At 26.6% G+C, this 22,775-nt stretch overlaps 2 protein-coding genes across 2 annotated transcripts; one reads left to right on the top strand and one right to left on the bottom strand.

Moving 5' to 3' along the window:
- Window positions 1-3,980, bottom strand: LOC145832135 (uncharacterized). Its single transcript, XM_082939492.1, has 5 exons — window positions 3,749-3,980; window positions 3,346-3,393; window positions 3,027-3,074; window positions 2,230-2,540; window positions 1-150 (listed from the first exon to the last, which is right to left on the bottom strand). Exons 1-5 carry the CDS (start codon window positions 3,978-3,980, stop codon window positions 1-3), a joined length of 789 nt encoding a protein of 262 aa, XP_082795618.1.
- A 13,696-nt stretch (window positions 3,981-17,676) lies between these two features.
- Window positions 17,677-20,764, top strand: LOC145831957 (uncharacterized). The gene is made up of 9 exons (XM_082939315.1): window positions 17,677-17,771; window positions 18,022-18,211; window positions 18,541-18,859; window positions 18,929-19,089; window positions 19,156-19,363; window positions 19,431-19,540; window positions 19,613-19,799; window positions 20,036-20,327; window positions 20,393-20,764. The coding sequence occupies exons 1-9, from the start codon at window positions 17,736-17,738 to the stop codon at window positions 20,684-20,686; spliced, it is 1,797 nt and encodes a 598-aa protein (XP_082795441.1). The 5' UTR covers window positions 17,677-17,735; the 3' UTR covers window positions 20,687-20,764.
- The last annotated feature ends 2,011 nt before the right edge of the window (window positions 20,765-22,775 follow it).

The following is a 22,775-nucleotide window of genomic DNA, read 5'->3' as shown; positions in this document are numbered from 1 at the left end:
CTAGTGACTGTGATCACGTGACTGGGTTTGTTGATTTGTTGTTGTAGCTCTGGTGAACACTTGCTTGCAGATTTCAGCTTCATGATTTTCCCACACGATGTGTTGTTGTGAGGTTTCAGACTTGGGAAAGTTCCCCAAATGGAGTACCACCTGATGTTTTTTTTTTTAAACAGTATTGATCTTTATTTATTTTTTTTGAATAATTAAAAGACAAATATTAATGGTACTTTTAAAGTTACACATGATGTAACACACTTGTTTTTTGAAAACGTTTATCCTTGCAAAGGGAAACGTTTGATCCTGGTTTATTAAACCAATAATTTTTTATAAAGTAAAAATGAAGTTCAGATCAGTATACGTAATTTAGATAAGTTGTTGCATTTTTCTTGTGCTTAATATTATCTTATTAAAATGTTGATGTTTTTTAAACTGATTTAAAAAACTTTTAACTTCGTATAATTAACTTACACATTTTTTTTACAGTTTAATTCAAAGTATACTTAAAATGTTTATTAGTTCTCAGACATTCTGTGTTCTACTTTATTAACGAGTTTTGTGATCTTAATTAACAAATTTTTTCTATAAATTTTATACTTAATAAATCTTTTAAAATAACGCATTTTGATGTCTTTAAAGTAATTTATAAACAAAAATTATTTCAAAATTTTATTAAAAGTAGTTTTAAGTTTTGCTGATCTAATATTAGCTTTTTTTGTTATTTAAAAATATATTTATATATTAATTTAAAGCTAAATTTCATCGTATATTTTTGTTGAAATTCTTTTGGAATTTTTCATAACTGAAGAGTTTTAAAGAACAAAGCATTTTATTGAAAAAGTTGATTTTATTGTTCAAATAAGTACACGCTTAACGAGCATATTAAAAAACTGTGCTATTTTTTTCTTTTAATTTCATAAACAAATTACACTTAACGGTAGATACTTAAACATTTTTACTATTAATTAAACTACATGAAATTTATCATACCGTTCATATTATAAAACAACAATACTTTTTTTTTTATTATGATTATTGTTACTATTATTTAAAGTACTTTAAACATATCACATTAATAATATATAAATAACAATAATACATTTTAAAAAAACATTGAATATACATGGTAATACCATTAAGAATCGTTACAGCTCTATTAACCAAAAATTAAAAAAAAATGTTGTATCGAAAAATAAATATTAACCTACGTTAAAATACTTGTTCAAATTGAACATTTACTACTTATTTCCGTATCGAAGTTTAAAAACAAGCAATCATTCTTAAAAATAAAGAAGTTAAAAATAAACTTTAAAGAGTTTTTACATCGCAAAAAATAGTAATTAAATAATGAATACACATGGTTTTACCATTTAGAATTTTCACAGTTCTAGAAACCAAAAATATTTTTAAAACTTTTTGTTTTTTGAAAAAGTTATATTAATCTACGTTAAAAACATATTCAATTTGAACATTTTATTCATATTACTGTTTTAAAGTTTGTAAAAAAGCAATCATTCTAAAACACATCAAAATTTAAAATAAACTTTAAAGAATTCTAATCTCGCAAAAAATAGTAACGTTGTTTCAACACAAAAACAAAACGTTTTACTTTTTTACTAAACGACTTTTACTTGATGTCGAAAGTTTTTACATTTAAGTGAAAAAAAAAGGAAATATTGCACTTTTTATTATTTTACTAAACTGACAAAACATTAGTGATGTAAATAAAAAATCAGTTTACTATGCATATTTTTTTACTCAGATATCTAGTTTGAAGTTAAGGTAAATATCAACTTAATTTTTGCATTTAGCAATCGAAAATAGACAAAATAAGGGTTAAGTTTGAATTAATCTGTATTAATTCAAACAGAAACTTGAAACGCAAGCTACAAACATTTTATAAAATATTTTATTCTTTGAAAGCTACAATTTTATATTTAACAAAAGTATTTAATCTAAGAAAATAACAATTAAAAAAAATATTCTAAGCTTGTTAAAAAAAATATGCTTAAATTTTTAAATTAAAACTTTTAACACAAAAGTCTACAAGTTTATAATGTTTATTATAAACAGTGAACTAAAAGGATTAGAAATGAAAAAAAATAAGAGTATTTGCTTCAGTTTAAATCTTAAACTTTATCATGTAAAAAATTTGTTAAAAACCTTAAAACAAGTTTAAATAATTTACAAATCATGAAAAGTGTTTTCATTTTATTTTTGTTTGTTAACAACGGCATACACTTCCGGTTCACTTTTATTTTTTTCAACTACGGTATAAACACTATCTGATGGTTTAATCATTTTGTCGCTCTTATTGACTACTGAATACGTTTCCTTGTTAGTTACATCATTATGTTCTTTTTTGTTGTTTTTATTTACTACTGCATATGTTTCTGGTACCGACTGGCCTTCTTTGTTGCTTTTATCAACAGTTGCATAAGTTTCATTTATTGATATTTTGGTTTTCTGATTTTCGTTGTCTAATTCGTAATAGTTGTTTTTACTATTTTTCTGGATTTTCTTTTCTTTAGTGGTTTCGAAAACTGAAATGAACATTTGTTTGTGCTTTTTATTAAAGTAAAAATCTTATATTTTTTAAAATACACTTTGTCAGATATTTTGTATGTTTGCTAACGATTTTTTTTTATTCTAAATCACATTCAAAGCTGTGGAACTTTTATTAAATAAAAATTTTTACTAGCTTATTCTAAAAAATATGTAAACATATAAAAAGGTAACAACACATTTTTTAAATCAAGTATATTTTAATTTATAAAAACAGTAAATATTAAAACATATTTAGAAATATACAAACAAGTCTTCACATAAAGCAAACCTTTAATATTATTAATAATAATTTTTTATTATTAATAATTAAATAATACTATTTTATTTATATAATTTAACAGTTTTAACGTTATTTAACAACGTTACAATTCATCGCAGAAATAAGCAAAATTTTTAGTTGTATTTAGAACACAATTTATTGTTACGATACAGATGTGCTAATAGTTTAAACTAAAACTAACTTGCTTCTTGATAGATGTTTTTATTTATTGTTTCAGATGTTTGTTTATCTGTTAGTAAATATTATAATTTAAACAATAGTGAAAAAATTAATTAAGATATAAGCAACAAAAAAAAGTCTTTTTAATGATCCAAATTAAGACACTTGTGACTTTAATAGATAAAATTTTGTAAAAATCTTATAAGTAAAATAAAGCTTTTTAAAGCCACATTCATAATTAGTATATTGAACTCAGAAGACTAAAAATAAAAGTTTAACTATTTTTCAGATTGAGTACTTTACACCTATAAAGTTAGTTTTTTTTTGAAATATAGTACTACCTTCATCATAATTTTGGTAAACTTCATTAGTTTGTTCAAGTGGTTCGTCTAAAAAAAGAATACAGTTAATTGATGAAAATATTATTTTTTAAGCAATAATTAATGAAAAAAATTAGTACAAGTAGTTACATAGTGTAATCTCTTGGACTAGATTTTACACACTTCTAAACTTTTTTACTTAACTTTTAAACTCTGGAAGTAGCTTATAAAACTCTGTCAAATAAAAAAACAAGTAGTTGTTTTACTCTTAATTATTACATATATTTTTTACTGTAATTGATATTACAAAAGTACTTTAAACAAGCAAAAATAAATCTTACCTATTTTGTTACATTTACTACAAAACTTAAATTATCAGTTTCAAAAGTATTTTTTTAACTTTTTTGTATAGAAATAATACTACCTTTGTTTTGCTTATTTGCTTTCAGCTTCCAAGCTAAAGCAACAATAAAAACAGTTATCAATAAAGACACGACAATCCCAATTGCAGCTGAATTACTATCACTTGTCGTTTTAAGAGGTTTGTAATTAGGAGGTACTGTTATAACAACTTGCAATGGAACTTCTAATATTTCGTTTGCAAATTGTGTCGTTTCTTTCAGTTGTATTGTTGTATTAAATGACACGTTTTTCATTGCAGAATCCTAAAAATAGCAACTAAATAAATTTATATAAGTGCTAATGGTATACTGTTAAGAGCACGTCTAGAGTTTTGTACATATTCAGGAAATATATAAAGTACTTATAATCTATAACAATAGTAAGATAAAAAAATTGTTTGTAAATATATTTTATTAAGCAAGTAGTTTAAAATAAATAGAAGTATAACCTGTCTTTGATTAATGCAAACAAATACGAGTACTTATTGAAAAAAAAGCTTTGTAGTAATCTAGAATACACTTTACTTTTAATAATAACAACAAATACTAGTTAGCTAACACTCGGTACAAAAGTAGTTAAACTCATCTTTAAACTGTAAGTTACGCACTCCACGTGAGGTTTGCATTTTAGCCTGGTTTTAAGGTGCGTACCTTAACGATATCCCTATTAAACTCTAGTACTAATTTGATTATTCTAAGTTTATTTTCGAACTTAGAGTATACAAGACTACAATAAACAACCACAAAATAGTCTTACTTCTATTAAGTAAATAGAAACCGTTTGAGAGTAATTTGTTTCGTTTTTATTTTCAATTGTAACTTTTGTTTTGACTGCTTCTGTTCATAAAAGTAAATAAAAAAATTACAAAAGCTTAAGGTATTCAACATAAAATGTTTCTAAATAAGTTTTTTACATTATTTTAAAGGCTGGAAAATTTTACATTTTCTTCAGAACAAGTCTAAATGTTTCTAAAGCGTTTAACTTCAAGAAATCAATTATTTATTAACAATTAGGTAGATACAACAAAAAAAGTTTTTTTTCTTTTTTAATATTGTACACAATACTTGCCATCGTTTTTATCTAAAAATAAGGTGAGTAGTCATAAAAATCAAGTAATTTTAAAAAACTAACGATGTACTGACAAAGCGTAATGGCGTCATAATTATACCTTAAACGCATTTATATTGCAAAATTTAACCTTTTAACATACTTTTTTAGTTTAAACAAATGTATGTTTTTAAAACTAAATAAAATATCGTTTGAGTCAGTTTAAAGTTGTCTGTATTCATTTTGCGTCATACTGGTTAGCTGATTAAAAACTTTTATTTTAAAGTTCTCAAAGTATTTTTTAAATAACACTTAAAAAAAATATTTTTAAAGTTATATGTTACAAACTCATTAGTAAAGTAAAAACTACCTATACTTGAGTTACCCATAACTATTTTCGCTTCAGTTGCTATTGGTTTCGATTGTATTTCAAACGTGCAGTTGTTGTTTTTAGACCCTACAGTCAAATTACAAATAATTTTTGTTTGATTTAGATTAGACAGCCTCGGAGGAACTGAAAACAGTTTTTTATTAATCAAAATTCTTTTTACACATACATTTTTTTTCAGTGGAACGAATAGATTTTAGGCAATTTTTTGCTATAAAGTTTTATTAGTTGATAAAACAATATCAGTTATGCATGTGTATACACTACCATTTTTAAATTTATAATCTGTATACTTCTAAAGTAAACTTTTACACTTATACATGTGTGTATAGTCTTATATAAAAGTGTGTTGTTTATGTACTATATTTAGTGTAAAGTTGTTGATTTTAAAATAAAACTTACATAAAACATTTATTTTCTGCACTGGTGATATTCCTTCATTTGAATTATCACTTAAGTTAGTATAATCGGACATCGCCTGACAAGTTATATTCTTACCATCATCTTGAAGTATAACAGACTTGTAATAGTTAACAATTTTCTGTGTAAATTTTTTGTTAAAATTATTTGATTATCATTACTATGTATTAAGTTGTGTAATACTCTGTGTGTTTATAAATCTAAACATTGTTTAGTAAAAATACAAGTTTTTCATCTGATGTAGTGTAAAGAAAGTCAAAAAATGTGATCCCTTTTTTATTATCAAAATTACTTCTGATTTATTATGATAAACGCTAAGCTTTTACATCTATACTTATAATTAACAAAAGGTATAAAGTTAGTTTATATACTAAACAAAATGTTTTACACATAATTGTAAAGAACGATATTTGTTGATTTTTTCATTATTAGAAGCTTCCTTTAGAACATTTTGGAATCTTTTATCAATGTATAAAACTTAAATTTATTAGTGATTTAGTTTATATATCTCTCTTGCTTCATTTCAGTGTATTAGGACATTTAAAATACATAGCTAATGTATTTTAATATATAACCAATAGGACATTAAAACAACTTTCATAAAATCAAAGTTTTTAAATATGTAAAAGTTCCGACAAAATTAAAAAAAAATTAATAATTTTTTTGATATTACAACGGATATTAAAAATAAAACCCACAAACTAACTGCAGACTGGAAACGCAGCTATCATCAATGCAAAACCTTACGGACTTAACCACGGGTATTGATTTGTCGTACAAACAAGAAATATTCAGTTTGTTTCCTTCTATGACGTCTAAGTTTCCAAATACTCTTACATTTTTCGGAGCTGTTTTAAAGAAGTATAATCAAAAAATATAAGTAAAGTAAAAAAGTCTGATCTTAAGTAAGAACATATTCAAATAGGTATTTTAGTACTATAATAACTAATGTTTAAAAGCCTTAAAAGCTTTAGGTCAGAGTAACTTTTGAAAAACTTAAATAAGTGACGAGGCCAAAAAATCTATTAGTTAATCAAAAAATATAAAGTGAATGTCCATACACTTATTGAAATTATAAATTGAATACTTATTTTAAAAAACTTTGTGTTATTTTTAAACTAATTTATATACCTCCCCAACATTCAAACAAATGTTCGTTACTCCATGAAGCGTTTCTTAAACATTCAGTGTTCAAACTTTGTAAATTTGGTTGCAGATGCTTCAAATAATATCCTTCTTCAGATTGAAATACTCCAGTGTCTAGATAATTAGAAGAAGTTGGATCAACATTTAAATATGGGACAGTTGTAGTGCACTCTGAAAATAAATCAAGTTTATAATAATTAATTCATATAGAAAATTAAGTTGACAATATCTAGTAGCGCTCCTATAAAAGTAACAAGATTAAATGACTTTCTATTAGGTCTTAAAACAAATATTAGGTCAAAGTAATATCAGCCAAAAACCTGTTAAATTGTTTTTTTAGTTTATAAGAAATTAGTTGGTATTAACACTAGTGTAATAAAAATGCAGCAAAAAATAAACACCTGGAGTTCTTGCACTAATCTTTGGTACTATAAAAACAGCAGTTAAAAATATAAAAGCAAAATTAAAACTAGATATCATGTTCTGAAAATTTTAAAACTAAACTTAACAAAACCTGCCAAACAGCAAACACTGTAAATGAAATGTTCGAAACATGACTCATAGTTATTGTGACGTAATAATAAGAGAAAAATAACTTTAGATTTATTTTGCAATAATTACTGCAAAGCTATTTCATGGTGAAAATTCATTAGTAAATAATAGATTAAAAGTTTGAACTGACTTATATAATTTCTAAATATAATTTTATTAAGACTTTAATTGTTTTATTACATTGTATAATCTGCTGTTTTTAATACATATGCAATTCTTCTCTTTCGAACAATTTTTTTTTTAAATTTCACTTTATCTTTTTTATGATTTAAATGTGATACAACATGATCAACAATAAACAAAAAAAAAATGCAGATTTATTTTAATCTGATTGGTCATTTTATAAAGATTTATCTAACAGTGTCAATTAAAATATTGCGTGAAAAGTCTGTACTTTGATAAATAGTTTAAATTCAAAGAACTTGTAATATTACAAAAAAAGTATGTTAAAATTTAAATTTTTAAAAACTATAGTGATTAACTCAAGTAAGTATATCCAAAATGTTTAATTTGGTTTGTTTTTTGAATATTTACTATGTAAGCATAAACCTTAAACCACGTATAGCTTTTGATTAAACTAAAAAGGAAAATAAAAGGTTATTAAAAAAAAACCTTTAACAGTATTAAACCATGCGATGGAATATACATTTATGTTCAACCTAATATGCTTATTTTATTATAGCGAAAACACCTCAGCTTTGCTAAAACTAGCCAAAGTATAGTCAAAATTTAAATCTAATAGTCATTTTTAATCATTTATCAATAACTAAAAAGTTAAAGTTCGCTTTATTTAATATAAATGATAAGCCTGAAAAGTAAGCCTTATTATTTTAGAAGTTTTCTAGCTAAAGTTTAAAGCTTTATTAAAAAACTACAATATATTAGTAAAATCTAACTTTTTGATTTAAAATAAAATTTAGTAGAAAGTTTGAAAAGTTTTATTTTAAAATGACATTTCATAAATGACTTATGCAATACCGTATTTAATAGTTATTACGGTTTTGAAGTAACATTCAATTTTAAAACAATATTAATAAGTTTTAATTTTAAAATAAAACGTTTTCTGTTTCCTGTGAGCTTTCTGAAAACAAAAAAAGAAAAAAAAAAGATTCTTAGAATATCACTAGAAACGTTGTTTGTTGATTTTGTTTTGGTTATTTGATAAATTTCGAATAATAAATGTTGAATTTATAACACAGAAAGATTAAAAGTTGCAGTAACAAAAATTGCTCTTTTTTGCCCAGCTCATATAGATTTTAAATAAAATTTTAATTGTGACGTCATAATAGGTTTAAGTTTTAAAATAGCATTTTTTTTTTGGGAAACTTTTTACTAAGATGCTCTAAGTTCCCATTATAAACTGTTTCCCTGTTTAAAAAAGCCTGGATTGTAGTAGCTTTGATATGTTTAAATTCATCAAAATGTTCTACAATAGTTAATAACAAATAATTAACTTCACACGACTAACAACAACAGCATCCGACCAACAACAGCAAATTAGGGTTTATTAGACAGGCATAGTCGCGAAAACCGCTGTTGTGATCTTTTGTGAGTTTTGATTGCTACCGATTGTGAATTAAGTTAAAAAAATTGACTTTTCTCAATTCAAACTTTACTCAAAAACGGTTGCTTTGTACTTAAGCCCGCCTCGTAAGATCACAACAGCGGTTTTTCATGCCTGCCTGACTTCCTAAATAGGACAAAACCGGTCGTAGGTTGTCTTGGATGATATTGATGTTGGTCGTGTAAAGTTTATTATTTTTTGTTGATGGCGCAAACATCTTAACTTTGCAGATTGTGGCTGAAATATATATTGACTAAAATAATTAAAAAACAGAACACATTAAAACTAAGCAGCTAACAATTAATAAGCAATGAAAATATAAATAATATTTTTTTTACCATAATATTTAGTTTTAGACAAACTCGGTTAAACAAATTAATAAAATATACAAAAATTATGATGAAAAATTTCATAAAACATTTAAAGAAATTTAAATAAGGCTTTAGGTCGTATACTAAATCAAGTTACACAACTTACACTTATTTCTTAATTGAGTAACTAAAAGCATAGCTATAACTTTGATTTATTTCCACATTTTTTCTGAAAATAAAAAGTAATACAAAAAAATTAACTATGATAGAAATAAGAAAGTAAAAGAATAGATATGCAGTAAATGTTATAGGTATCTAACTCTTTGAAATTCACTAAGTTATAACCTAATGATATTTATAGTTTAAAGTTTTTATACAAACTTAAATAATTTTCTAAATTTCAATAAACTTCAAAGTAAAGATTTTTTTTATAAATGTAATTTAATGACTGAAACTTTTGCATACAATTTAAGGAAAGTATTAAAAATGTAAAATAGTTAAACTTTGATTTTGATAATTTTTAAATGACTAAACTATTATAATTATCACCTTTGTGTTGAATTGAAAATTAAGAAAGAAAAACTTAAATTCACAACTATAGTACAAACAACATCATCAGGAAACACTTTGCATACATTTATTCGATATGTTATAAACTAATTAAAATGTTAATGAGACTTTTTTTTATTTCTGTAAGTAAATTCATGCTCTCCTTTTTTACATATAAACTATTACCATAGAAACAGTTTTTCAATAATAATTTGATATATCTAAAATGATTTTTCTCTTTTCTATACGTCACAAGAACTATGAGTCATATATCGAACATTTTATTAAACAGTGTTGGCTGTTTAGCTGGTTTTTATTAAGTTTAATTTTAAAACTGTCAGAATATGATATCTAGTTTTAATTTTGTTTTTGTATTTTTAACTGCTTCTTATACAATACCAAAAATCAATGCAAGAACTCCAGGTTTTTATTTGCTACGTTTTTATTACACTAGTTTAATACTAACTCATTTATTTTTGGTTTATATTTTTGTACAATAAAAAATATAAGATATTATTTATTTTATCATTCATGCATTTATTGTGTTTGTTGAGTTTTTTTTAAACATAAATTTACATAGACGGTTGTGGAAGAAGTCCATATCTTGATTGGTTCAGTTTGAAAGTTCGTTTCACAGAAGTGAACCCTGAAAACAAGTGGGCGAGCGGTTACAAAGGACAGATAGCGTACGCTTACATGCCAGAAAAAATACAAGTAAAAAGTTTTAACTGGAATGTGAAATGGAAAACCGGAAAGGAAGAAAATTTTTATTTCGAAAGGAAAAGCAACAATAATACTTACTATTGGGAAACAGAAAGGAAGTCTTTGGGAACTTTTAAAGTTTATAGCATCGCTTATATTGGTAGGAGATATATTCATTCTTATTTCGATGCATTTGAAAAGACATCTGAGAAATCGGCTTTCGATTTGGAGTTTTCGTTAAATGATTTTTCAACAACAAAGAAGTGTAGCATTAACAACATTACTTTTTCCGGTAAAAATATTCTGAACTATAATGATTTACAAGCATAAAAGTTTTAAATGTAATCAGTTTAACAAAAAGTTTTTGATAAATAAAAAAACTACGTTCATGTTTTGTTTTAAGTTTCTTTAAAAGAATGAAAAGTAATTTCATCTCTTTTAGTTTTGAGAAAATTCTTTCAATTAATTGATGAATGGCTAGAACACTGTTATTGATTTTTTTGCAATACCTAGTAATGGATCTAGTTTTTATAAATGTTTCAGTAAACGTTACTACATATAACTGGTTTTCGATATTTAAAAAAAGAACATTTCCCAAAAGTATTCGGTTACAAAATTGATTTATTTACAGAATGCACTACAACTGTTCCATATTTAAATGTTGATTCAACTTCTTCTAGTTATAAAGACACCGGAGAATTTAAATGTGAAGCAGGATACTATTTGAAGCATCTGCAACCAAATGTACAAAGTTTGAACACTGAATGTTTAAGAAACGCTTCATGGAGTAACGAATATTTGTTTGAATGTTGGAAAGGTGTTTATAACAATTGATAAAAATTAATTTTATATAAGCAACCTAATGAAAATTTAAAACATTTTCAAAAAAGTTATTAGGCTTTTATCTTAATCATTTTTAATTGTTTAACCGTAAATTGCTGTGAATTCAATTAGAACTATATTACTGCTTCGATTAGTCCGTTTGAAATTTTATCATGTGTGATATGTTTAAATTATAAACTAACATTGCTATTAATTTATAACTATTTTAGTCATCCATAGAACTTCGCCTTAACGGCACATTTTCTTTAATTAACAACAAAATCAATAGCTAGCCTTTAATTTATTACACCCTACCTATATTGGAAAATATACATACTGACAAACATTGATCATTTAAATTGCTAGCAAATCGTATTAAACTTCTGCAGCTCCGAGAAATGTACAAGTATTGGGAGATTTAGACGTTTCGAACGGCGAAAAGCTTATTGTATCTTGTTCTTATGGCTTAGGTGTACCTGAAATAATATTTGTAAAATACTGCTTTGGTGACGTTTGCTCAACACAATCAGTTGTCAGTTGTTTGTACATTTTGTAAGGCCAAAAAGGAATAAAATTTTTGTGTTTGTTAGCTTTTAGTTAGGTATATTGAAAGAATTTCTACATGCTGGTATAACTACTTGAAATTTTTAATATATTTTAAAGCAATCGTATCTATGTTAGATTAAAGTGATCTTTGATGCAAAGCGTAGTATGAGTAAAAAAAAGCTATCTTAATGTTCTGTTTGTTTAACGTATCAATTATCTTTAACTTTATTGGAATTTAAGAAAATCTTTTCTTGAAAGATAATAAAACTTTAAATGTTTTAAAACTAATACTTTATATCTTTATACAATGAGTAAATTTATTCAAAAGTATATATCAATTTTAACTTAAAGGATGCATTTTTACAGGCTTAAACTTGTTTATCTATTTTGATTAGTGATGTACCGGACTCACTATCCGGGTCCGGATCCGGCCGGATATTGCCATTTTGTCTGATATCCGGATCCGGCCGGATCATAATTTGAAAAAAAAAGTCCGGATACGGTTCCGGCCGGATCCTAACAGAGATGCGATCGATTCGAATCTAGTTAGTAAATAAGAGCATAAAGAAAAGTATTCTTTCAAAAACAAACCCTTTATAACTAAAAAAGAGTCATTTTCGTCAGTTAAAATTAAACACCTACCGTGATTGGCTCATTTTGAACACGTGACTAATTTAAATTTGTTTACATTTAAACTACAAAATAAACATTTCAGAAATGCAACTCTTTACCTATGTTGTAAAATTAAAAACTTTACTACCAAATTGTTAGGCTAGTTTTAAGATTTTTTTAGAAAACTCAGGCTAGATTTTTTAGATTTTAAATGAGTTTAAGCTGATCCAGTTTTCAATATTTTGTGATTTTCTAGTTATTTTCTTCAATAACTTGATTTTGATTGATTTTAGACTGGTAAGGTTATAGTGGGGGGGGGTCCTCCTTGATTTTTACAAATTGATCTTAATTAATAGATTTTAATCTTAGTTACCAGATATTATTTCTGTGATGTACTTTATCTTTCTATAAATTTTTCTTATACTAAACTTAAAGTTATTCATAGTTTTTTGTTATCACAAAAGCTTTTATAGAAATGAAATTTTGAAACTACAGATGTAAGCTCTACTTTTTATGTGAAAACTAGTGATGTACCGGACTCACTATCCGGGTCCGGATCCGGCCGGATATTGCCACTTTTGTCTGATATCCGGATCCGGCCGGATCTTGATATGAAAAAAAAGTCCGGATCCGGTTCCGGCCGGATTCTAATTCGAAAAAAAGTCCGGATCCGGTTCCGGCCGGACCCGAAATTGTGGGTCCGGTACATCACAAACTTTGATAGTTCTAATATAACTATTCTGTTACTAAAACTATTCTATTAGTTTTTTTAAGCCGGTTTGAGCAGTTTACACCAGTTAAACAGTTTCTGAAAAATAAACTTTTATACCAGAGTTTGAAACACTTTGCAACATTGGTTACACTTGATGACGATGGCAAAAATGTCACTTGCCAACCGATTTCCAATCTTCATGATTTGGATGAATATAAAAACAAAGGGGTATCACCAGCGCGAAAACTAAATGTTGTTTGTGAGTTCCATTCACCAGAGTTTCTCAAACTTTTTTTTTTAAATGCCCCTTTAGAAAAATTAAACAATATATAACCTATTTAAGAACTTTACTTTAAAAACTACCATTTAACGTACTTAAGACTTTTTTTCACTTCATCATCAACTCCACAAAATATAGTGTAAATTCCAATTTATGACCTAATGGCCCAACAATGGGGCCATTTGGTTAATTTTGGGAAACCCTTCATTGGTCTATATTTACTTGTTATGAATACAAACTTAATCGTTGATCTTAAAGAGTAAATTGTATGATGTCTTTAGTTTGTATGAAGTTTAAAAAACTATAACGTATAAAAACTCATTTTAAATAATCAATTCCAATTTAAGCTTCGAAGTCGGCAAACGACCAAACAACGTTGTTTGTGGGAATAGCTGCATCACTACTGGCAATGCTGGTTATCATTGTTCTATTGGTTTGGAAGTTCAAGGCAAAAAAGAAAAAATATTCAAGTAACTTTCCAGTATTTTGTGTATAGAGCATTGTATTGTATAAACTTTAATATTTTTATAACATTTTAGTACTAAAAAAACGTCATACTATTTTTTTAAAGTAATTTTTTTTGTGTAGTAGTTTTTTTGTACACTTACAGTAACCTCTCGCTTATTTACGCACATTGTGTCCACAGAAAAGTGCGTAAAGAAACGAGAGGTACCAAATATGCTTACTATAATGGCTGATTTTTGATATTGCTTCTAGTTAAAAAAAGCAGACTGGGGACTTTCCACTTTTAATAATTTGTTTACTTAATTTTGAATATGAAAACAAAAGATAAAATTATACATATATTAAAAAAAAGATTTAAATTAGTATAAAGTTATAAAAATTGTAAAATTTTTTTTACTAATTTTAATAATAAGTATATATTTTTTTCCTTATCTTTATTTATATGCGACTTATTTCATACTTAAAATCTATATTATTTTTTATTAGCAAATTCAGTTTATAAATAAGCTTTTGTTTACAATAAAGTAATGGTGTGGTGTCTATATTAAAATTTGTTTTTATAGCCTTTTACAAAAATATTCATTTGGTGCTGTAATGGATTTCTTATTTTGAACAAAAATATATAAAATATTAATATATGTTTAATAAAAGAAAAAAATTATTTATGTTACTACAACTTTTTTTAATTTGACCTATGCCCACATAAGGATAAACTTGTCTTGCATTGTATTAAAGATATATTAATGGATTTTTTGAGTAGGAATGAAATTTCTTGCCATAAGAATTTTAGGAATTAAACTTTTTTTTATTAAAAGGTATAAAAGAAGGGGTGTTAAGACACCTAAGCTATAAATAAAGGTTAAATTCATAGAGTACAATAGGCTTCTTATGGAAGGCACTAACTAAAAATGCAAAAGTATTAATTTAATTTTTTAATTTTGTTAAAATTTTATTTCTGAGATTTTTAGAATTTTAAAATGCGTAATAAAACGAGAGTGTGTAACGTCATAAGTGCCTAAAGATGCGAGAAGCTACTGTACTAGTTTTATAGCATAAGATGATTTTGTTTTTGCATTATAAAAACTAAAAGTGTTTAAGTAAATACTTCTTTTTTTTACAACTATAAAATCACAACTAATACTTTAGTCAAAGGTTTATTTTACTATAGAAAAATTTTGTTTGGTATTTTTTGCAGAAGGTGCTTTAGAAATAGTAGACTTAGCACCTAAAAACAAAGAAGGTACGTTTTTAAATTTCATTAAGTTGTATAAATACTTTCTTTTTAAAAATTGGTAAATATTACTCAAACGACCAGAAGTCACATTGTTATTTTAAAATTGAACGCAAATATATTTTCAGCTGAAAAAGAAAACAATCACGAAACCGAAGAGAAAAAAACCGATAATTTTTACCACGAAGTACAAGAAACAGACCATGTGTATCAAGAACTGGAAGAAAAGAATAATACGAATCTCAAAGTTAGTGACGTGTTAGGTAGTGCGAAAGTTCATCAGAATGAAAATGACCTATATTTAGAACCGAATTGTTCGAAAACGCAAGAAAATGAAAATGACCTATATTTAGAACCAAACTGTGCGAAAGTTCAACAGAATGAAAACGACCTGTATTCAGAACCAAACTGTGCAGAAACGCAAGAAAATGAAAATGACCTATATATTGAACCAAACTGTGTAAAAATGGAACAAAATCAAAAACCTAGTTCTGATTATATTGTTTTGTAACCAAGTTAAAACTATTAATTCTTTAAATATATTTACGTACAGTACTACTAAAAGTCAGAATCATTCAGGTTAAGAAAAGGGATTAAAGATAAAACTTTATAGAAATTTAACTATATGTAACGTTTAAATGATTTTTTATATAGTATATAACACTGTTTAGCAATGAAATAAAAACATAAAAAATTTAAAGCTCATGTTTTAGTAGATATAAAATTAAAGGTCAAATATTTTAATTTGTAACATAAAAATAGCTTCTTTATATATTATTAAAAGTTTCAAGTATATATTTTACAATCTTTAGTTTGTTCTATCCTCAAAGTCCGTGGTTTTTTATTAAATAATCGTGGAAAGAATTTCCTTTTTTTGTTGTTGAAACAGCTTCAAATATTGTTTAAAACTTCAAACATTCGCATCCGCCTTTTGTTTATGTAAAAGTTAATTTTTTATTTCCAGCAACTTGTCACTGATAGTCGTGCAAATTACTTCCGTTTCATTTTTGTCATCAACAGCGTTCGCTTGTGGTCATTTTTTTCAATTCAATACAAACATCAATAAAAACATTTATTTGCCTCTTTTATTAAGTATAATTTTTCAATTGTCGTAATTAAATAGTATTGTTCTATGTATTTTGTAAACAGCGAAATATGTTACTTAATTAATATCATAAAGTTATATATTTGTTTAGTTTTTGTTGTCTAATGAATCTTGTGCATTTTTTAAATTTTATCTTTATTTTCAGCTAAGCTTGTCTCATTTTTAAAACTTGATAGTTTTATTCTTTAAATTCGACATTTTTTATAACCGTTTCTATCCTTTTAATTTTTTTATTTAAATATCTAAACTGTTTCAGTTTTAAATTATACTTTAGTTTTTCTTAATCTTACATAAAAAATAAAATATAAAATAAATATAGAAACAAAACAAGTTTCAGGCTTTCGTTTTAATAATAAAAAAAAACATAATCTACTTCAATTTTTACTGTTTAAGCATTAAGCTTGTTAATTTATTCTTTAAAATTTACTAAAGAAAGTATTTAACACTGTCAAAAGTTAGACGTTAGATTAAACCACTTGTTTATTTATTATTTTTTTTTTTTTGAATAGCTTTTTTTTTCATAAATAAACAAGCAACACAAAGTCCATTGCTACTATTTTAGCTTAACATTAACTATTGCGATTAGACTAAAATATATTTACTCATTTTGATTATATGAAACAGTAGTTTTTAATCGTTTTTCAATTTTACTAATAAAATGTGTCCTAAACTACGGGATAAAGTTATTTTCAAATTGGAAGGAAAACTTTTAATTTTAAATTTTATTGAGTTCACCAAAGTTTTAAATTGAGATGAAATAAATGCAGGTAAGCTGTTGAAAAAACTATTAAGTTTTAATAAAAAGTTTATTTTTGTAATACATATTAACGTTTTGTTTAGCAATTTTATAAAACTAATTAAATACTAGATTTTAGCAAAATAAATTATACCAAACCATGTAAAACTGCATTATAAAAAGGTTTAGCTAGTAAAAGTAGACTCTAAAAACAGAAATATTAAACAGATAAATTAAAAAATTAAAGATTTTAATTGTTTTTATTTTTTCGGGGGTTTTATGTTTAATGTTGGGTTAGTATAACAAAGACTCAAAATTTTCCTTTATTTCACAAGGTTTCAAAATATTGAAAGCTATAATACAAACTAAACTTTGTAGTTTAATTTAATCGATGAATTATCTAACAAATTTTTATAAACCCATTTAAAAATCTTAATTAAATTAAGTTAAAAAATTGTGTAGCTTTTACGCATTACTAAAATGTTTTGCACTAAAACCAAAAAAAAAACAACTTGACATTTATTTTTAGTACCACATAAAATAACAGTTAATTGACACGTTATAAAGTGTAATGTCAAATAAACTGATATTAAATAAACAAACCATGTTTCTATGACAGCTGCATTTAAAAATTTAAACCAGTTCCACAACAAACAAGAGTGATAAGCCACTTAATAAAAGTTGTTTTAAGCTTAATTTTCAAGTGCAATTTTACAACTAAGTTTATTTAAGCATTTGTTGTGATAATGCAGTATAAAAGAGCTGCGAATTAAATCACAACAGACATTGATTGAGTGTTTGATTTACAGACAATCAATAAGATGAAATTTGTCGTTGCCTTCTTGGCATGCATTGTTGTAAGTTTATAGTTTTATGCATAACTAAAAAACCTTACTTTGATAAGTTAAAACTATAGTTATAACTAATAGTAGGTTATTTTTAAGACTTTTCTAAAACTAACTGTATCAATTTTATATTAGTCAACACTTTGAATACTTTAGATTGAATCAAGAAATAAACTATAACTGCATTTATTCTTTTATTGTATTTAAATTGTTATTTGTTGTAGAAAAGTTTTGCTTATCTCTAATCCAATTTATTTCACAGGCTGCCCAAGCAGCTACTTTTAGCTGCCCATCATACGATTACTGGTGCGCTCACAACTTCCATGTGTTGCCCAGAAACAGCTACTACTGCTACAGAATTCACTTTAACCACGCTTGGTGCACCGGTGCTTACTACAGAGACATCCTTGTTGAATTCCCAAAATGCTTTATTCCAAAGGGCTGTGAAGACGGTTGGTTCTTAAGTTATATAAACTAAAATCATTTATGTTTATGGTAAAAAGACAACTTCAGTGACTAAATGTTTAACTAAAAAGTTTAACTTTTCATGTAAGAAAAAAAAATCATAAATATAATCTTAAACTATAAGTGAACTTCGAGTTAAACAAACAAAATGCATATAATACTGATTTTAACATAGCTCTATTATCATAACTAAAATCAATTCTTGAAAAATACTGATTTTTTAACATCAAAAACAAGTTTATTCTGAAAACTATTTTGTTTTGTTTTATTTATTTTACAATCATGTAAAACTTAAAACCATCATGTAAATTTTCAGAGAACCTTGCCGATACTCGTGTCAACGAAATGGTCGAAAAGCTCACCGAAGCCAGAGCCAAGATCCAATTGGACCTCTTCGCTCAAATGCAACAATGGAAAAAACAAGTCTGCGAAGTCAACGAATACTACGTTGAAATCTTCAGAGAATACTTCCGCCGTGCTTACCAAGCTTACACCATGAACATGTACGAACAAAAAGTCGGTGCTTACAAAGCTGAACTTGAATCTCTCAAGAAACAAGCCGAAGGCCGCTACATTAACCAAATTCACTCATTCATGCTCAGAATCGAACACTTCCACAACCAAATCATTGCTCAGTGAGTATTTTACATCAGTTCATTGTATTTAAACAAGCAAAATGTTACTAAAATCAATAAAAACTACAGATTCAGACAAGCTCTTGCCACCCGTAAGACCCGTGTCACCTGTTTCCACGACAGATTGTACAAAAAGGCCGACAGAATGATTGCCTGCTACAAGGAAGCCCTTGAAAAACTCCGTTTGAGAAAGATCGCTTTCGTCAGAAACATCTTCACCTGTCTCTACGGTAAGTCTTTAGACTTGATAACATAAGCTTGCTTAATAGTATAATCTAACTCTTTTTTTTTGACAGCTGGTAAAGCTATGCCAGAAAACTTCGAAGAAGTCATCACTCACTGGAGCGAAGAAATGATCCGTTACAACCAAGTTTTGGTCCAAGGATTCTACAACGAAGTCTACAGAGCCGTCTACACCATCGAATGCGACTACAGATGTTTCTACAAAGTCTACTTCAGAGGCAACTGCTACGGTTTGTCAAGAATGCACCGCAGAAGATCATGGTAAGCATTGTAGGAAAGTGATCAAAGTTGTAATTTGTATGAGATTTTGCAAAACTACTTTTTTCAGTGTCCGTTTGCCATGTGCCCCATCAACCAAATTCGGACTTTGCGGTGTCAGTGCTTTCAAGGCCGACTGGAGCCACTGCGGATACAGAAGCCTCAAGACCTGCGAAAAAGGTAAAATATTCAAACAAAAGAAGTAATTAATGTATATTTATAGCAGCGGTTTAAAATAATAACGTCTTGTAGAACAAATCGTTGGAGGTCTCTTCCCATACCAATTCTACATTGACGAAATCAACAAGAAATACGAAGGTTACAACAGAGAACTCGTCTTGGCTTACACTGAATGGCACAGACAAATCGATGAATGGTGCACTAAAGCTTTGGTCGGTCTTGAACAAATCATCTTGTGCAAATACCCAAGATACTACAAGTTTGTAACGTTTACTGTTACTTTGCATATTCAAAACTCGCTTTAACAATCTAGTATTTTTTTAATTGTTAGTACTATGTTTGTAAATAACACGTTAAAAATAAATCATTTAAACATTAATCAATGAATTAACAAATTGACCAATTAGTGCTACATTTGCTATACCATTCTTATTATAAAAGGGTGACTCAAATCACACTAATTGTAATCATTTGATAATAAATCTATTTATACAGATCTCCAACTCAAGCTCAAATCGACCAATTCCATGAACTCCTCAGAGAACAAGCCAAGGTCTGGGTCCGTCTCCAAAAAGACAAACTCTACCGTCAAGTCGAATGCCTCTACCAAAAATGGGACGCCCGCATCAAACAATGGAAATTGTGCGCCGAACAAATGGTCTACAGTGTCAAGGCTAAATGGGAAGCTTGCATGGTCTCAAGAAAATCAAAGGTCTCAATCTTCACTAAGTGCCTTTACGGTAAACGTGATCACACTCGTGCTTGTCTTGAACAAAGATTGAAGGAAGTAAGTATTGTTTGCTAGTTTTATAACGATTAGTTACAAACTCTATAACTATTTTTCTATTGCAGCGTGCCCGTTGTCACTTGATCCAATTCGACAAGTTCTTCTACAGTGCTTTCGGTACCAACCCACACGATTTGATCAAGAGTTTGAGAACTCACTACTGCGCTTGCGTCATGGAAAAGGTCCAAAAGGTCCTCGACAAATACGACCAATTCCACTGTTACTGGGACCCAAGAATCATCGTCAACTACTGCTGCACCCACAGAATCAACATCCACTACAAGGTCCCATGCATGAGACTTTGCCTCAACTGGAGACTCTGCGCCCCATCACTCCACTCATGTGTCTTCCATTGTTAATTTTGAACAATAGAAGACATTGGGAAAAATTGCAGATTGTTTTTTGATGTTGTATCTAAAATAAACTGCTAACCGAAAGAGAGTGTTTACTTATATATAAATTATCTATTTAGATATATATTTTTCATATTTTTAAATATCTTACCTTTAAACTGTAGTAAAACTTTGTTTTTATATTAAAAACAATATAACTACGCTCTCTTTATATAACTGAATTTAAAAAAATCAACTTAATATAATAAGCATAGAAAAATCTGAGTACGATTAATTTTATTTTTATTAATTAAATTTGATAGATGCACTAACAACAAATTTTTTTACTGAACTTCGAAGCTTAACATTTTGTATTTCTATCTAGCTAAGCTGTTTGAAAACTTACTGCAACAAAACAATGCTTCAGTAAAATACCTTTTTAAGTTCGAATCACACATAAAACACTGAAAATTTACTTATATTAATCCAAAAACAGTAACAGCTGAAAAATTTCTGAATATATTTATCTAATTACTATTTGTTGATTTATCTGTAATTCTTTAATTTACTTATCTAGTTAAAACCATTAAGTATGTTTTTATCCCTAAAAAGAAAGCTAAGTGGTATTCTAATAAACATACTAAACACATTTTTCAAAAATAACAGGATTATATTATATGCTATAAATACTTTTGAAATTAAATAAAAACTGAGCTACAATAAAAATTTTGTATTTTCGACGGTTATCATAATGCTTTAATTGTATCAGGGTAGTTTTTTGTCAAAATAAGAACCTAACTTCGTTGGAAATTTTATGTAAAATAAACTTAGTAAAAATTTAGTAGTTATATTGTTAACGAAACTAATAATAAATGTTTGAAAACCATTTATTGCCATTTACCTTATTATCAAGGGTCAAAATATATTTTTCACTTAGTTTTTGATGAAAAATACAAATAGAAAAAAAAATATAGAGATAAAGCAAACAAATTCGAATACTTTGAAATAAAGCTTTACATTGTAATTTTTTTCTTAGCTAAAAATGATTAATTGATAAACAACTATTTTAAGAGTTTAGTATTTGAAATATTTTAGCATTATTAAATTTATCCTAAAAAAGTTAGAAAACAACTACATTATATAGTTTAATAGTTCTAATCTGTTTTAAAAATAAGGTCTATTAATGTGAAATTCTAAACACTATGAAACATGTAAATTAAAAAGGCAGCTTGTTTTATGAAACATAACTGACAAGATTAAAAATAAACAGTTTTTGATTATAAACATTCAGTGATGTCTGTTACTACTCTCACACATTCACATTAAGTCATAATCCAGTGAGATGTCGTTTAATAAATGTTAACAAAAAGTTTACAAGGCGGGACTAAAACATTTAAAGTACTTTTTAAAAAATCTCATCATGCATAATTTTTGTGTTATTGGCTCTTAGTCGAAAATAACGTTAATTTGAAAACTAAGTTTTCGTCAAACCCTTTATATCGTGTATACAATTTTTAATAATTAGTGTATGAAAGTTAAAAAAAAATACTAGACTTTTTAGGTCGTTTCTAGTATCTATTTAGTATAAAATAATTTTGGCTGTTTCTTATGATATAAATAGGGTTTTTTTATGAAGGTTTGTAAGCTTTTGGCCATTCTATGGCTAGTATATTGTTAGACTGTTGGTGTTTTTTATACCATTTGAATAAGGGGTCGTCAAACTGCGGCCTGCGAACTAATTAAACTGTCAAAATAATAATTAAACTAAAATATGTGGCAAAAACTAACATTTATTCTTTTATGTTAATAAATCGTAATTGATAATTATTAGTTCTTTTTTGTACATTATTTGCGTTTATAGTTTATAATAGTGCGGATTTGTTGATATTTTAAATCAATAACTGCAGCCCGCTGAAGACTTTTTGCTAAATAGTTCGGCCCGTTACTAATGAAAGTACGGATTTCAATATTCAACTGTAAACTCAAATTATGAAAACTTTTAATTTGATTACTTTATTTAGTTCAGTTTTAATTCAGTTTTCAATAACTTTACGATTACACTTGTTTTAATTGTTATGTCATAGTAGTCTAATCTAAAATTCTTAAAGTTTTGTTT

Source organism: Thalia democratica, chromosome 3 (genome assembly GCF_965202585.1).
Source record: "Thalia democratica chromosome 3, ktThaDemo2.hap1.1, whole genome shotgun sequence".
NCBI lineage: Eukaryota > Metazoa > Chordata > Thaliacea > Salpida > Salpidae > Thalia > Thalia democratica.
The sequence above is the reverse complement of the archived record's forward strand: the minus strand, read 5'-3'. Positions and strand labels throughout refer to the sequence as shown.

Excerpts from the sequence above, each read along its gene's own strand:
- LOC145832135 (XM_082939492.1), bottom strand. The coding sequence starts at position 3,980 with ATGAAAAACGTGTCATTTAATACAACAATACAACTGAAAGAAACGACA. Across the intron at positions 2,541-3,026 it reads AAACATCTATCAAGAAGCAA|TTTTCGAAACCACTAAAGAA; the intron begins GTTAGTTTTAGT and ends TGTTCATTTCAG. Across the intron at positions 151-2,229 it reads GTGAACCGGAAGTGTATGCC|GTGGTACTCCATTTGGGGAA; the intron begins GTTGTTAACAAA and ends AAAAAACATCAG.
- LOC145831957 (XM_082939315.1), top strand. The coding sequence starts at position 17,736 with ATGAAATTTGTCGTTGCCTTCTTGGCATGCATTGTT. Across the intron at positions 18,212-18,540 it reads TCCAAAGGGCTGTGAAGACG|AGAACCTTGCCGATACTCGT; the intron begins GTTGGTTCTTAA and ends GTAAATTTTCAG. Across the intron at positions 18,860-18,928 it reads CACAACCAAATCATTGCTCA|ATTCAGACAAGCTCTTGCCA; the intron begins GTGAGTATTTTA and ends TAAAAACTACAG.